At 48.1% G+C, this 14,170-nt stretch overlaps 7 protein-coding genes across 7 annotated transcripts; 4 read left to right on the top strand and 3 right to left on the bottom strand.

Moving 5' to 3' along the window:
* Positions 1–677: 677 nt before the first annotated feature.
* N7478_002127 (uncharacterized protein) lies at positions 678–2,424 on the top strand (the record flags this gene model as incomplete). The annotated part of the gene is made up of 3 exons (XM_056918341.1): positions 678–740; positions 797–967; positions 1,027–2,424. The coding sequence occupies 3 exons, from the start codon at positions 678–680 to the stop codon at positions 2,422–2,424; spliced, it is 1,632 nt and encodes a 543-aa protein (XP_056783952.1).
* A 450-nt stretch (positions 2,425–2,874) lies between these two features.
* N7478_002126 (SRPBCC domain-containing protein) lies at positions 2,875–3,522 on the top strand (the record flags this gene model as incomplete). The annotated part of the gene is made up of 1 exon (XM_056918340.1): positions 2,875–3,522. The coding sequence occupies one exon, from the start codon at positions 2,875–2,877 to the stop codon at positions 3,520–3,522; it is 648 nt and encodes a 215-aa protein (XP_056783951.1).
* Positions 3,523–4,205: 683 nt separating this feature from the next.
* On the bottom strand, positions 4,206–5,423 carry N7478_002125 (protein kinase domain-containing protein; the record flags this gene model as incomplete). The annotated part of the gene is made up of 1 exon (XM_056918339.1): positions 4,206–5,423. One exon carries the CDS (start codon positions 5,421–5,423, stop codon positions 4,206–4,208), a length of 1,218 nt encoding a protein of 405 aa, XP_056783950.1.
* Positions 5,424–6,832: 1,409 nt separating this feature from the next.
* On the bottom strand, positions 6,833–8,750 carry N7478_002124 (uncharacterized protein; the record flags this gene model as incomplete). Its single annotated transcript, XM_056918338.1, has 2 exons — positions 6,833–8,544; positions 8,621–8,750. 2 exons carry the CDS (start codon positions 8,748–8,750, stop codon positions 6,833–6,835), a joined length of 1,842 nt encoding a protein of 613 aa, XP_056783949.1.
* Positions 8,751–9,510: 760 nt separating this feature from the next.
* N7478_002123 (putative endosome-associated ubiquitin isopeptidase (AmsH)) lies at positions 9,511–11,161 on the top strand (the record flags this gene model as incomplete). Its single annotated transcript, XM_056918337.1, has 2 exons — positions 9,511–9,642; positions 9,701–11,161. 2 exons carry the CDS (start codon positions 9,511–9,513, stop codon positions 11,159–11,161), a joined length of 1,593 nt encoding a protein of 530 aa, XP_056783948.1.
* A 224-nt stretch (positions 11,162–11,385) lies between these two features.
* Positions 11,386–11,739, bottom strand: N7478_002122 (uncharacterized protein; the record flags this gene model as incomplete). The annotated part of the gene is made up of 2 exons (XM_056918336.1): positions 11,386–11,574; positions 11,620–11,739. The coding sequence occupies 2 exons, from the start codon at positions 11,737–11,739 to the stop codon at positions 11,386–11,388; spliced, it is 309 nt and encodes a 102-aa protein (XP_056783947.1).
* An 868-nt stretch (positions 11,740–12,607) lies between these two features.
* Positions 12,608–13,813, top strand: N7478_002121 (putative oxidative stress response protein Oxr1; the record flags this gene model as incomplete). Its single annotated transcript, XM_056918335.1, has 2 exons — positions 12,608–13,605; positions 13,669–13,813. The coding sequence occupies 2 exons, from the start codon at positions 12,608–12,610 to the stop codon at positions 13,811–13,813; spliced, it is 1,143 nt and encodes a 380-aa protein (XP_056783946.1).
* Between the last annotated feature and the right edge of the window lie 357 nt (positions 13,814–14,170).

Genomic DNA, 14,170 nt, shown 5'->3' with positions numbered 1-14,170 from the left:
AATATACAATGATCGGGCGTCAAGGGGGGAATGATCGGGACCTGCTGCCAATATAATGGGCTCAAAGTTCCGAAGACCCATGATTGGTTCCTGAACTACAAATGTTTCTTCTATCCATCTTCATGACTTCCCGATCTGTTCTAGTTCCTAAATAATGGGACTGAGACCAACACATGCACGTTGTGCCAAGGGGGTCTTCCTGTCCCTACTTGGCGTGAGCTTGTGCATCCGAAGCAAGATTTGACTTAATTAGTTACATTCTTCTTAAAGCCTCCACGATCTTGTATAGTTTAGAGGTAATTTCTAGCGAGGAACACCTGGAGCTGCCATGAGGCGTAGGGAATGATAGGTAGGTAGTCTAACCAACGGGGCTTTTGTCTTCATTCCATATTGACAAGGCAATAATAAACAAACGTATACACTGTAGCTTCGGGGATGCATCAACTGAATGACAAAGGTTAAAAGGGCTGTTTAACCCAGTCATCTTTGCAAATCATTCGCCAACCAACAACCAGTCGACAACCTCGCCCGCCAATTTCGAATTCTTGTCTCTCTTTCGTCTCGCTGAGACTCAATTTTTACCTTTTATTTATTTTAATACGGATTTTCAATTGCCGTCTGTCATTAAACTTTGCAATTCTCATTCCAAAGTCATTCATTTGATCAATCATTGAAAAATGAAGATTATCAGTTCTATTTTGCTTTTTAGCGCTACTGCGCTCGCCCACCCAAAGGGCCTTGTAAGTATCATTCTAATCTATTGATTTATGGTACATTCCTGACCAAGACATTACAGTGGTGGGGTACCGACTACTGTTATCCTAGCCCGGACAACACCGATAACTCGTGTTCTCCCTCCCAGCACACGGGTTTCGACTGGTCGGAGCTGGCCAACGGAGATAACTGGAGCTTTGAAGGCTTCAATTTCAATGGCTTTTCAGCTAAAGAAGGGTGCCGTGCTTCGGGGGTAAGAAATTTATCCCGGTCCCTCAAAAACTAGATATTCTTGAGCTAACCAAAACAAAGGGCAAATGTATCGAGGGAAAACTATCACAAGATGACAACTGGGCCATCCAGATCGATGCTGAGCAAGCTCCATTCTCAGTTCGCAATTTCCATCTCTCAACCTCCAGGAAGGCCGATGTCATCATTACCTATGGCCTGGCAGATGGTAGCTCCTGTCACCAGGTAGCGTCCGTTTCTCCAGGTGGTTCTGATGTTACCAATGACCAGTGTGGTGGTGCGGTGTCAGTCCAATTCCAGCTGGCCGCGTTCGATCAATATGGTGATGTTGATCTAGAGCTGAATCAAATCGGCTTTGACTGTGGTGCCGGTCCAAAGCCTCCTGGCCCTCTCGTCGCCTCGCCATCACACTCTCACCCAGGTAACACCATGTCAACTCCTGCCGCCGAGTGGACACCGACCTCATCCATTCCAGTGCATATTTCAACCCCTACAACCAACCCTCCGGTTATGACAACTTCTACTGTGTGGTCTACTGTCGTATCTACCGTGACGAAGTGCCATTCAACCGTCACCGACTGCCCTGCCCATTCGACTGTACTTACAACTTTCACCACTTCCTCAACTACCGTGTGCCCTGTTGAGCCCACGGTAACCGAACCTGTCAAGTCTTCTCCTCAGACCATTGCTCCACCAGCGGAGACAACCTCAACAGTGACAATTCCCACCATTCCCGGGCCACCTGAGACTCCCCCCTGCCCTGCCATCGTTCCTAAGTGCTTGAACACTTGGCTCGACATTCCCCATTGCACTTCGAACAGTGATGCCGCGTGCTTCTGCCCTTCAAATGAGTTCACGGCCAAGTTCAAGTCTTGTGTCCACGCTTGGAGCTCCTCTCAAGAGGAAACCGACTCTGCGCTCTCATACTTTGCCGGTATCTGTGCATCATATATCCCAAAGAACCCAGATATCATCAGTCTCGTCCCAACCAGCACCCCTGCTAGCACTCCACTTCATCCAACTAAGCCATATGTATCCGGCCCAGTCGAGACCATTGCCCCGACCACCTCAGTTCCTGAGCCTCCATGCACAACCGTTACCTGGTCTTCCATCACAGCGACCGTTCCCCGTGTCGGTTTCAGCACGAGCACTGGCCCCTCTACCACTGTGGTTGGCTTGGTAACTGGTGCCGGAACACCTGGTGGCTGGACAAGTGCCACGTCCGTTTCTACTGTGACATCTGTCATCGCTGTTCCCGCTTCATCGCCTACATGCAAATCTTCCTTCACAACAGTCATCACCATGACATCGACGGGCTGTGCTTGCGATGCGTCCACCTCTGCTACCGCTACTGGCGCCCAGCCAACTAGCTCTGTAATCAACTCTAACTCTGGATCCAGAGCGTTTGCAGGTAGCCTATGGGCTCTTGGTGTGGCTTGTTTTGTTATTGCTCTGTTCTAATCGCCTAACGTGTGCTGTGGTATATACCTTCATATCGTCCTTGGTATTTGTCCTGAAAATGCCCGATGTATGTCATAGGGTTTCTGGTTGATATTTTGTAATCTGGTCAGATGGATTGTTCATCTCTTCCATTCTTACACTGCAAATATACACGATAATAAATTATGTTCACCACCGGTATCTTCTTATCTTAGAATGACATTCCAAGCGCAGTAGTTTGTGTTTATCTTTTGCCCTTATCAAACGATTGATACAATCATAAATATCGATTGTGAAGAAAAGTATAAACTTTATGCACAATACCTAAGGCCCCCTGCGATTAGGCGTCCTAGTGGGGCCCAGTCCTTATCAGTCAAGGTTATCACTCCGCACGGATATAAATTATCAGCCGACATCACTCATCCTACACCCCTGCAAAGCTATAAACTCAACCTCATTACTTCAGAAACAATGGCTGAACACGCCCTATCAGACCCCAAAAACCCAACCCGCGCAACGCCTAACATCAAAGCCGAAGACGCAATCTGCCAAATCGGCAGCTCAACCTTCATCACCGCACCCCCAACCAAAATCTGGGACGCGCTCATAAACACCTCAACATGGCCTACATGGAACAAGTTCATCCCCCGCGTGACCATAGTCGCGCAACCAAACATAACCTCAATCACAACCACAAGTGACGACTTATCTGAAACACCAACAACCCTCTCGCCCATCCTCCAAAACGGCACAAGAATGATTTTCCACGTGCTCATGGATCCTACCTCCCCCAAGGAGAAATTCACAGATACATCCCTCGTCGTTACGAAATTCGAGCCTCCAAATTCAGAGGCTGGATCGCCGGGTAGAATCGTGTGGAGCTCTGACTTTGAGGCTAAGGATACTTTTTCGCCGTGGCTTTTGACTGCTGAGAGGGAGCATGAGATTCGAGCTGTGGAGGGGGGATCGGAGGTTAGGAATTGGGAGAATCAGATTGGGTATCTTGCTTATGTTGTGAAGTGGATGTATGGGAGTCAATTGGATTTTAATTTTGGGTTGTGGATTGAGGGATTGAAGAGGTTTGCTGAGGGTGATGAGGGTCATGATGGTGAGATTTAGGAATTTGAGGCTTTTATTCGGTCTAGTGGATCTGTTCAGTGATTTGATTTTTCGGCCTTGGAGTTGAGTTGGTTTATGAAGCGTGGCCATTCATTTCAAAGCGCAATTTGATGATTATCATGCATTTACAGTGATTCACCATCAATTATTTATTTCGTTGAACGAGCGGGACGGGATTAACTGCAACTGTGCCCGCGTGACCATATTCGAGGATTTCCTTGATAAATGGTTTTACCTCGAGATCCAGATGAGGAATGTAAGTTTCTACTGAGGGCCGATTCAAAGCTGATGCTGCTCCTTTTCTTCGACGAATAAGGGAGTCGTTATATGGTGCTGTTCCGATTGTTGTACCGGCCGTAGTTCCAACAAGCTGGAATATTAAACCAAATTCTGGGTTGAAGATTGAGAATACCTTGTGGTAAGTGTAAAGCTCGGGTCTTGATGCAGTATACAGAATGAAACAGGATATGACGTGTTTCTAAAATCCAACTTATTGTGATTTTTTTGTCAGCTCTTTCTAATAGGGTATCTCATATGCCAAGCGAGTGTAATGATACAAAGTAAAAACAAAAATGCTCCCAGATGCAAAGTATCGCAAACAAAATGCAAAGTCAAAGTAAAAAGTAAAAGAAAATGCAAAAATGAAAAAAATAGATCTGCATGAAAATCGCAATACGACCAAATCAGACACTCGCCAAAGTCACCCACTCCGAAATATCAATGCGTTGCGCGGGATCCTTAGAAATAGCAGGCTGAATCAATTTTTCCACGAACCCATTTCTCGGCACGCGACTCCCATTAGAACCACATCGTGTGAATTCCAAAATTCGTTGTCCGTCCCGCGCCATCGCTAGCCGCTGCATATTGCTTGAGCCAGGATATAGCAGTAGATCACCAGTGGCAGCTGCAACAAGTGTGGCAGCGAGCGAAAACACATCCGAAGCTGGAGTAGGATCTACATCACCTGACTTCAAAGAAGCAAGGGATAGAAGTTCCGGCGCGGTAAACGGAGGCGTAAACGCAGACATGGAACTCTGGTTACCATCTCGCCCGTTCTCAGGGGAGATATCAAGCGCAGAGGAAAAGTCTGCGAATAGCGGCTCATACGGAAACGCATCGATACTAGCGCTTAGTTCATCATCTGGAGACATAGGACGCAAGAGCAGATTATGAGGCTTAATATCACCGTGGATAATACCTGCTGTCTTGTGTAACCATTCCAGACCACTAATCAACTTCAATGCTAGATTCTTCCAAGGCTCTGAACCTTGAACAGGATCGAACATTGTAGCGGTGGAAGGGCCTCTTTTCCGCATAAGATCCGCTTGGTCCTCGATATATGTTGAAAGTGCCAAAGGAACAGCGGACATAACCAAAGACTCAGTGGGAGTGTGATAGCCATGGAATGGAACAACATATCGCTCGTAGCCCGGAATTAGATTCAGACGTGTTAAAGTGAGTGCCTCGGCCTGTAAAACTGGGCGCGCATCCCGGCGCACTGGAGATTTCATGGCGTACACGCGGGTGGTGGCGGTAGGCGAACTAGGAGGCGTATTGATTGCGATTGCGACTGTGGCGTTAGGTCTTGAGCGCGCCTTGTAGACGATACTCCATGCGCCGCGACCGAATTCAATAGGGCGCTCCTCCGCATCAGAACAAACTTCTAGTTCATCTGTGAAGCGGAGCGGGGTGCAATTGTTCCGTTTGACCAGCGCAGATGTCTCTGCGGGGTTTGCGCCGATTAATAGGTCTGGAAGGGTGTTTTTTGGATCATTTTCTTTTCCGATGGGCGTTACTGGGGGCGTGAGACTTGAGCCGGAAGTTGGGGTTTGGATCGCGATTGGCTGTGTCTTGTGGTTTGTTTCTAGCGACAAATGCATTGGTGATGAGGTGGTCGCCATTGTGGTCTATGGAATGTTGGATTGGATTGTGTCGGGGAATCCTCGGTATACACTCCGAGTGTATAGCTAGCCGCGGAGGATAATAATCGGTGGATGTTGATGGGAGAAATCGAGTCGTTCACAATGCAAGACCAAATTTGCGAAAGTGATAGTTTTATCGCTGGATTTCAGCAGCGCCACCGGATAAAAGGACTCTAGGCGCGTCGCGGTCAATCCAGTCTCATAATCCACGGATTAGGGCAACGGGTATGACGTGGAAGCGGCGAAAAGGCGACGAATGCAGCGAGGATGGAAAATATGAACGTTCGCGTTCTCCAAAGCGAAATCAAACAGAAAAGTAAATATGATTGACGGAGAATAAAAGAAAACAAAACAACTAGAGAGCAAAAAATCATAAAAAGTCCTCCATAATTGAGTTGGGGGTGGTCCCGTAAAAAAGCCGGAAGATTAAAGAAGAAAAAAAGCGGGAAGAAACACGAAAAAGACGAAAAAGAAAGGGAAAAAAGGGCCCCAGTTCCACACTAACGGGGCGATAGATCAGTCTCGACCAGCAAGTGACAGGGAAAAACAGTGGAAAAACTAGTTGATCGGCAAACCAGTTCAACAGACGTGCAATACGACCGTAGTAACCGTGGATGGCTCCTCATTAAAGAAAAAAAAACGATCCAACCACATGGAGAAACTCGGAAGGTTCGCCGGTAATCTTTGAAGGGTCACCTGCAAAGGGCCGAACCCAGTGCACGGTACTGTATCATTCGGGCGGATTGGGTTTATCTGATAGGGAGATAGGACGGGAAGATTGGGGAAATTAGTTCATAGACATGATTGATAGACATGCACATTGGGGCGGAAAGTGAAGGAAACGGGTTGAGGAGGCTTGAGGGCGGATGCGGGGCGGCGCTACTACGGTAGTAAAGGTGGGATATGCAGCTATGAAGATGAGTCAAGGTGGGATTGGAGATAAATATAGATAAGATTTATACTTGAAGGAGTAATATGAATTACAATAGTACAATAAACCTCATTTAGCTGATTACTACTTAATGTAGTCTTTCTTGTCTAGTCTAGTAGTGTGATTATACATCTATTGGTACAAAGTCTATACAAATCTCTCATCCCGAGCCAATCGGGGTCTCCAATTAAAGGAACCAGGGGCCAATCCCTGTGACCCGTGCTCTGCTCCACCGTTTGATTTGCTTCCCGGGCGAACGTAAACATCAATGCAGATGTCCCGATGTCCCTGGGGCGGTTTCGAAACATCCCGACAAAGACGCGCTGAAGGATCTTGGGGGATCCTCTCTGCAGCTCAACAGATGCAGTCAGGATTAAGATGATTACAGGGGTGACGTAGTGATACAGGTCAATTCGAATGCGAATGTAAATCTAAGCCACTTTGAGCTGGAGTGGATCTAGCGCATACTTTTAGCCTCGTATACGGAGTAGTCCCCGGCCCGAAAGGACGTCAGAGTTCCCCCAAGAAGTCGAAGGAATTGAAGCGATGAGAGATCCAGCGCATCCTTCTGGTATTCCAGCACGATTTCCCATAATGTTTGCGCTGGGAGGCATCGTAGTCGGCAGTCACTTAGATCGTAATCGATGTTTTCTTGGTAACACTCTTCGGGGTTGGTGTGGCCGTCGGGCAGTGGCTTGGGTCCACAGTTTGGTTTGAGTCGCTTCGCTGCGTATTTAATGAGGCCGGGCATGGACTGGACGAGCTCATTTGCCGTGCGCCCGGGGAAAATGGCATCTGTCAGTTCGGCAATGGTCATATGGTGACGGGTGCCGAAAGCACCGGACAATGCCTCAAAGAGCTGCATCAATTGTTGGCGCTTTTCAACAGGGACATTGCGTAGTCCGTAAATTGAAGCGGGTTTCTCTTCAGCTTCGAAATACACCAATGTTCGCGCCGCGCCGGGGAACACTTCGTCGGACTTGATATGCAGAGGCTGAAAAGGTCGCTTATCCCAGAGGAGAACGGAGTCATCCAAATTCTTAGACCGAGCTTCAATTCGAGCATCATCCAAATTCCGATCCCAGCTACGATGTAAACGGAAGTGAATTTGAGAGATCCGCTCCGTCAAGGCGCTTTGCATATCCCCAACCTCCTTATCAAGCTCCTGTAGCTTGGTAGCGGTAACATTGGGATCTGCAGCGGCAATAGACAGATCTCGCATTCGCCCGTCAATCGCCATCTGGTCGGAAGTCAAGCTTTCTCGGATCAACGCAGTGTGATTGTCAAATTTTAGTGACGTCATAGCTCTGCTCGCGTCGCGTTTGGATTTAACCAATTTAGGATCATCAGGGGTACTTTTGGCCTCCATTTTCGCGTGCTTTTCAATGATTTGCATGAAATGATCGTGACCTTCTGTGCGAGCCCGGGGGTGATACGGGATTCCCTTTTGGGGTTTCGGGCTATCGGGCGCTAATTCTAGTGCAGGTCCTTCGCGACCAAGAGGAGTTTCCACGCCTTGGGTTGTAGCTCTCTCGGCTACACGCCGGAAGTTGTGTTGAATGGAGTCCCATGTTTTAAGACTATACCAGGGCTCAGGTTCGTAGCTACTGGCCACTTCGAAGGCATGTAATGCCACATTTTCTGTTAGGAGAGCAGGGCGCTTGCGATCGAAGACGGTCCGGGGGAGGATTGATTGTATTTCGAGAAGGGGGAAGGTAGCCAGGATTCGTACACTGCCGTACGCATTTAGTCCTGTTTGTAACATGCAGCTTTCCATGACTGCGGCCCACCATCGTGCCGGGGTGTAATGGTCCTTGGGCGAATTGGGGATGGGTGGTTTGGCGAGGACTAATAGAGTGTCGTTTTTGGGTAAGCTGCCTCCCGAGGTCTTTTCTGGTGGAGATTGTTCTGGTAGGTATTTGCTGAATACATCGGTCCAATTTGTAGTGTAGATGTTTCCAGATGCGAGCTTAAAAGATGATTTTGTTTTGGCCAATGGTTTGAGTAAGGGTCCGTATGCGTCTAAGTCTGGTTCAATCATAATATGCCGACGGGGCTGGAGGTATTCGTTGACCTGGGAGGACCAAACTCCATCTCCTGGCCATAGATCAATGATATCCAGTGGTTTGTTGCGGAGGAGGTACGGAGATAGGCGTTGGAGTGAGTGCGCTAAATAGAACAGATTCACATATTAGTCTCTTTAACAAATCGTGTAGAAAGCATGTATATGAAGTTAGCAACCTACAGCATAGCTGCTCGCTCACATATCCTGATTGCGCATTGATCTTCTTGCCCGCAAACTTCTTAACATGTTGGCTGATAAGTTTGGTGACCGGGAATCGCGCAATCGGCGTCCATTTGCTGACTGGCGGCATGTTGAAGAGGGTTGAGGTTGTGTGGCTTCAGTTTGGGCGCCATGGCACTTTTTCTCATGAACTTCTCGTCATTTCAAATCGAATATGGGGCTATTTGAGGTAGAAAGACAGAGAGTAGCTCGGTTGTGAAGAAAGTTATTCTGCCTTCGTTTTGAGGCGGAGAGCTTTGCGGCGTCGGCATGCGATGTAATCTACTGTATAGATGTGCCAGTTGAGTGGAGAGCTTTGTTTGCAACGCTGTTGGATTATTTTTTTTCATTTGCGTAGATATATAAGCTGTAAGAACTCATCCCACCACTCCTGGCTTATTTTTAACGTCCTTGTCTATGTAAACATTAGATTAGTTCTCGAAAACTGAGATATACTACAGATGAGAGCGAGTCGGGTTATGACATTTCGCGTATTTTAGTCCCCTACCCGCGTTCAACAAGGTAGAAACCCGTACCGTATTTACAGACTCACATCATCCGTATCTGGTTCCGCATTGTCTCCCCCCACCAGGCAACATTGCTTTCTTACTCTCCGTGTCTCGTGCTCGGTTCTTCTCATTGTTGATTTTACCATTGAGATTGGCCGCCTGAATGCGGTTGCCTTCGTGTCAACTGTCTCTGGTCTTTGTATGAGCCATCGGGGATTGCCCCACTCAATCTGCGTCAACCATGCCCATTCTGATCCGCACTGCTTGAAGAGGGGCTCTTAATCCTAAACTGTCTGCCTTCAACTTTTCCCTTTAACACGCACCGCCATAGCCTCTCACATCATGGCTCCAAGTACTGGCGGGAGCCCTCCACAAAGTGTGAACCAGATTACCAAGACCGCCCAGGAGTATGAGTACAACCCTGGTGTTCCACTCAAATATTGGCTCCGGACTGCGGCCACTCTGATCCGCGAGGTAAGTCGATTTCCGACCTTGCTGCCTGGAAACTCCGCTGACATTTCAATCCCTCTAGGCCCGAATCTACGAGCGCGAAGGCCACGACGAGCAAGCCTATCTCTTACTCTTCCGACACGCCCAGCTGGTCCTGGTAAACCTGTCAAAACATCCCGATGCCAATAAAGACGATACGCGACAGGCCTTGGTGGCTGCCGAGAAAGAAGTCGAGAAAAACCTCGCCAAATTAGAAGTTCTGCGACCGAGAATCAACAAGCGATATGAACGGCACACCCAATTAATGCGCGAGCGAGATTCTCGAAAGTTACCTTCGGAACCTACACCAGTGCTTGGACAACAAAGACCAGCGGACCCTGCTCTGAGTGGCGTGGCGGAACCATTGGAAGCTGGCGAAAACCGTGACCTAGCCGTTCGTTTAGCTCAATCCGAACTCAGTCGCAGAGCTACTGTACGAAAGAATGAAGACGATAATCGCCGAGCGGCGGGTGTATGGGGCGGTTGGGAAACTGCGCTCAAGACTGATAAGCCGCCCGCCGATGATGATCTCAGCCGGCGAATTCAGAACATAAGATCCAACATTGATCACACACAGCCTTTGCCTCAGACCCAACGCTATGCACAGAACCCTGTCATACGCGAATCTCCTGCCGTATCAGCCACTTACAACTATCCAAGCGTCCCACGCCAGAAAACGTTTGAGCCATCTGTTCTACCAGGCCAAATCGCGATCCTGGACAAGAATGTTCAACGACAACCACCCCCGGTCTTGCCGCCAAAGGAACGTACTGAGCCGCAGAGAGCATCATTAGTCGATGGTTCGCCCCCTCCGCTTCCATCCAAGGTGTCACCAGCACCGTCGGCATCTGCAAAAATACCAGCATCCAACGATGGAGAAACATCAACTTCCTCCGACCTCGACCCCTCAAGCTACACTTTCAAGCCCTCAGCTTACCTTGAGAATGGAAGTCCACTGCGCTCCGTGTTTCTTCCATCTAGTCTCCGAGGTCGTTTCTTGTCTCTGGCATCCTCTAACACCCGCCAAAACCTAGAGACATGTGGTATTCTTTGCGGTACACTAGTCTCCAACGCCTTATTCATATCTAGGCTTATTATTCCAGAGCAAATATCTACATCAGACACCTGCGAAACTACCAATGAATCAGCGATATTTGACTATTGCGACTCTGAAGATCTGATCATGCTGGGATGGATTCACACACACCCATCGCAGACCTGTTTCATGAGTTCTCGAGACTTGCACACCCATTCCGGGTACCAAGTGATGCTCCCAGAGAGTATTGCTATTGTCTGTGCACCAAGTAAGGACCCGGACTGGGGTGTCTTCCGCTTGACTGATCCTCCTGGCCTGAAGACGGTTCTCAACTGCAGACAGACGGGACTGTTTCATCCCCATGCCGAACAAAATATATATACAGGCGCTTTACGGCCAGGGCATGTCTTTGAGGTTAATGGCCTAGAATATGAGACTGTCGATTTACGACCCAAGGATGCACGTTGATATCTGATACATCGTTTTTGTCAATCAAATGAACATGATACCCTCAATTTATTTTACATTTCTCAGAAAGTCCACGGTTATTCACCCTTGATTCCATTTCAATTTTAGTTTTTAAATGGCGTGGAAGGGTTCTTTAAAACTCCAATGTGCTTCCATAGACTTAGTTCTATGTACAACCTCACATTGCGCCTCTCATCTAATCGCCACATAAATTTCCAAGCTTCTCACTCTCCAGGCACGTCGGGCACATCGGACTGCGGATGATGGTGAGTTGTTCGGGTATTCTTTGACTGGTCATGTCTTTTCGCCGCTGAGCCCGAGCTCCCCTTCGCTTTATTTGATGTTGTAGGAGAACGACGACCTTGGGGCTGGCGGTGAGCAACTCGGTAGGGACCCTGTCCCATGTCAGCTTCCTGGTCAAAATTTAAAATTTGAGCTCCATGCTATTGTGTTCATACCTCACTCCTCGAGTCGAAATCATGATTGACATGGCGGTGGTGACCAGCGCCGTACTTTTCATCCTCCATCTGGATGATTTCGTCGCGGTACTTATCGTCTTGGGAGAACCGGGTAGACATGGTTGTGCAATTCGATGATACCACCTGGATTAAGTTATTCCAATACTAGGAATTGAATGTGTTTATCAGAACATCAATATTTGGAAAATGTTGCATGTATCTAGTGCTAGTAGACTTGATCTTAATTTATACAACTCCTCCCCGCCACTGTGCCGTCACTAATAGTGGGAGGCAAACCGGGGCTTTGTTCCTCCCCGTCTAAATGTATACGGTGTCTTGGAACCAATATCATATTTAATTTTGCCACTTAATAGAGACTCTAGGTAAAGTTTGAATTGACCACTTACTAGTAGCTTGAGCAGCACTAATAGGCATTATGTGCACCTAGCTTGAGATCCACTTTTACCGCTCGTTTATTTATTTCTTAAGGTCTTTTTTCAACGTAGTATTGTATTACGATGAGCCTCACAAATTATCCATCGGAATACTAGTAATTCCAATTTGCCTCCAGTTTAGTAGTATGCCTTTGCTGTACTTCAATTTGTCGTATGATCTGGAAAGTCAATTCAAATCGATCTAAGGCCCAACGTACAGTTCCTCCGCGACTTACAGAGAATTGAATAAAGACTAGTATTTTCCTACGTATGATAGACTTTTGGCCGCGGTCATTAAAAGGAGATGGATGGTAAAGCAATCAGGACCATATTTCTTCCTACAAAAAGGTTGAAATGTTGACTGTCTAGTCTACGGAGCAAATTTATGGTTAGCACCTATGAGCCGCTTCCCCCACATGATAAGCGATAACTTTGTATCATCCTCACCCCATGTCTCCATTGCATCTACCCTGTCCTCGGTCCTGCATGTACCATACATCTTCCCCGCAGTTTCACCCCAGATCTTCCATCTCCAATTAGATCGAATTGTCCGTATGTCGTCCTCACCTCAGGGGGTAACCCCCTCCGACACCCCATCCACCTCCAGCTCCACCAAGTCCGGATCTCACACGCCCCAGCAAAAACCAGCCAACACAAACAGCTACCAGTCCGCCGCTTCTTACTTCTCTTACCCTGTTAGCCACGTCGTCTCAGGACTATACAGACGCCTAACAGATCCTAATATCGCCTCCGAAATGCCCTCCTCCACCTCCTGGTCATCCCCAGAAGTCTTCACCCCACGCCGAACAGCCTCCCCCTTCCAACCTCCACCCCTCACACCTCTTAGCCTCACAATACCCAAAGGTGCAGATCTGCTCCAACAACAACTTCTCACTCGCGCCCTAGCTGAGGAAATCCGCCTCCTCGTTCCTCCCCGCCTCCAACTCGTTGAAAACTGGCGTCTAGCTTATAGTCTCGACCGCGACGGCGCATCCCTATCTACCCTCTACGATAATTGCCAAGAATTCTCTCACCGTAGCCCGCGGGCGGGCTATGTTCTTGTTATTCGAGATGCTTCGTCTACCGGCGCCGTGTTTGGCGCTTATATGACCGATGCGCCGCACCCTGATACCTCGTTCTTCGGCACGGGCGAATGCTTCCTTTGGCGCGCTAGCGTCCTTCCTCCACCTATTAATCTCGGTCTCGCGTTTCCCGGTGACGGACTTCAATCTGAGGAGGCATTGGAACGCGCTGGTCTTCCTCCTCCTCCGTCTGCGGATACAACTCACGCCGGTCGCTGGAGTACCATACGCAATGATCCGAAGTCTAAGTCCAAGGCCGAAAACCCTGCGCACAATCTCAACCTGAATATCAAGACCAACCTTGCTGCTGCTAGCGGGGGTGCTCTGGCACCTCCCTCGCCATCATCGATCAACACATCTCGGAGTGGGGCGAGTACTCCCGAGCGCATTCGCTTCAAGGCGTTCCCTTACAGTGGTGTCAATGATTATATGATGTTTTGTGAGACGGGATTCTTGAGTCTTGGTGGCGGGTAAGTTGACTGGCTATATGAATGTGTCTAAGAAAAGAAGCTGGTTGCTAACACTCAATACAGTGATGGACATTATGGCCTATGGGTAGACTCTGGCCTTGAAAAGGGCGTGAGTGCGCCAAGTCAGACATTTGGTAATGAGCCGTTGTCTGATGAAGGTGTTAAATTTGACATTCTGGGGGTCGAGGTGTGGTATGTTGGTTCATAAACTACCAACGTACTCTGCACTCAAATCCTATCCACCAACAGGGCGTGATTTATCAAAAGAAGACAGTCAAAATCAAGAAGTTGATATCCCTTGAGAATTTCAAATGAAAAAACGAAAAGCCAGCCATCGATGGTAGTTGGGTAATGATTCCCATGGAAAATTGGAAGCAGTTTATCATGGAAGACCTTCAATTTTCTAGCTCGACGCATCGCTCCCTATTTGCATTTGCTTTCCAATACCCATGTAACTATGCGTCTGTGAACAGAAGTCGTCAGTCATTATAGCCTCATACGAAAAGGTTCAGGTCAAACGTTTTCTCTGCTCAGTCTCAACTGCCATACTTCTTGCCGCTCTAGC

The sequence above is a fragment of the Penicillium angulare genome (genome assembly GCF_028827245.1).
Source record: "Penicillium angulare strain IBT 27051 chromosome Unknown utg000002l_segment0_segment0, whole genome shotgun sequence".
Classification (NCBI taxonomy): Eukaryota; Fungi; Ascomycota; class Eurotiomycetes; order Eurotiales; family Aspergillaceae; genus Penicillium; species Penicillium angulare.
This window is presented reverse-complemented; position numbering and strand designations above follow the sequence as displayed.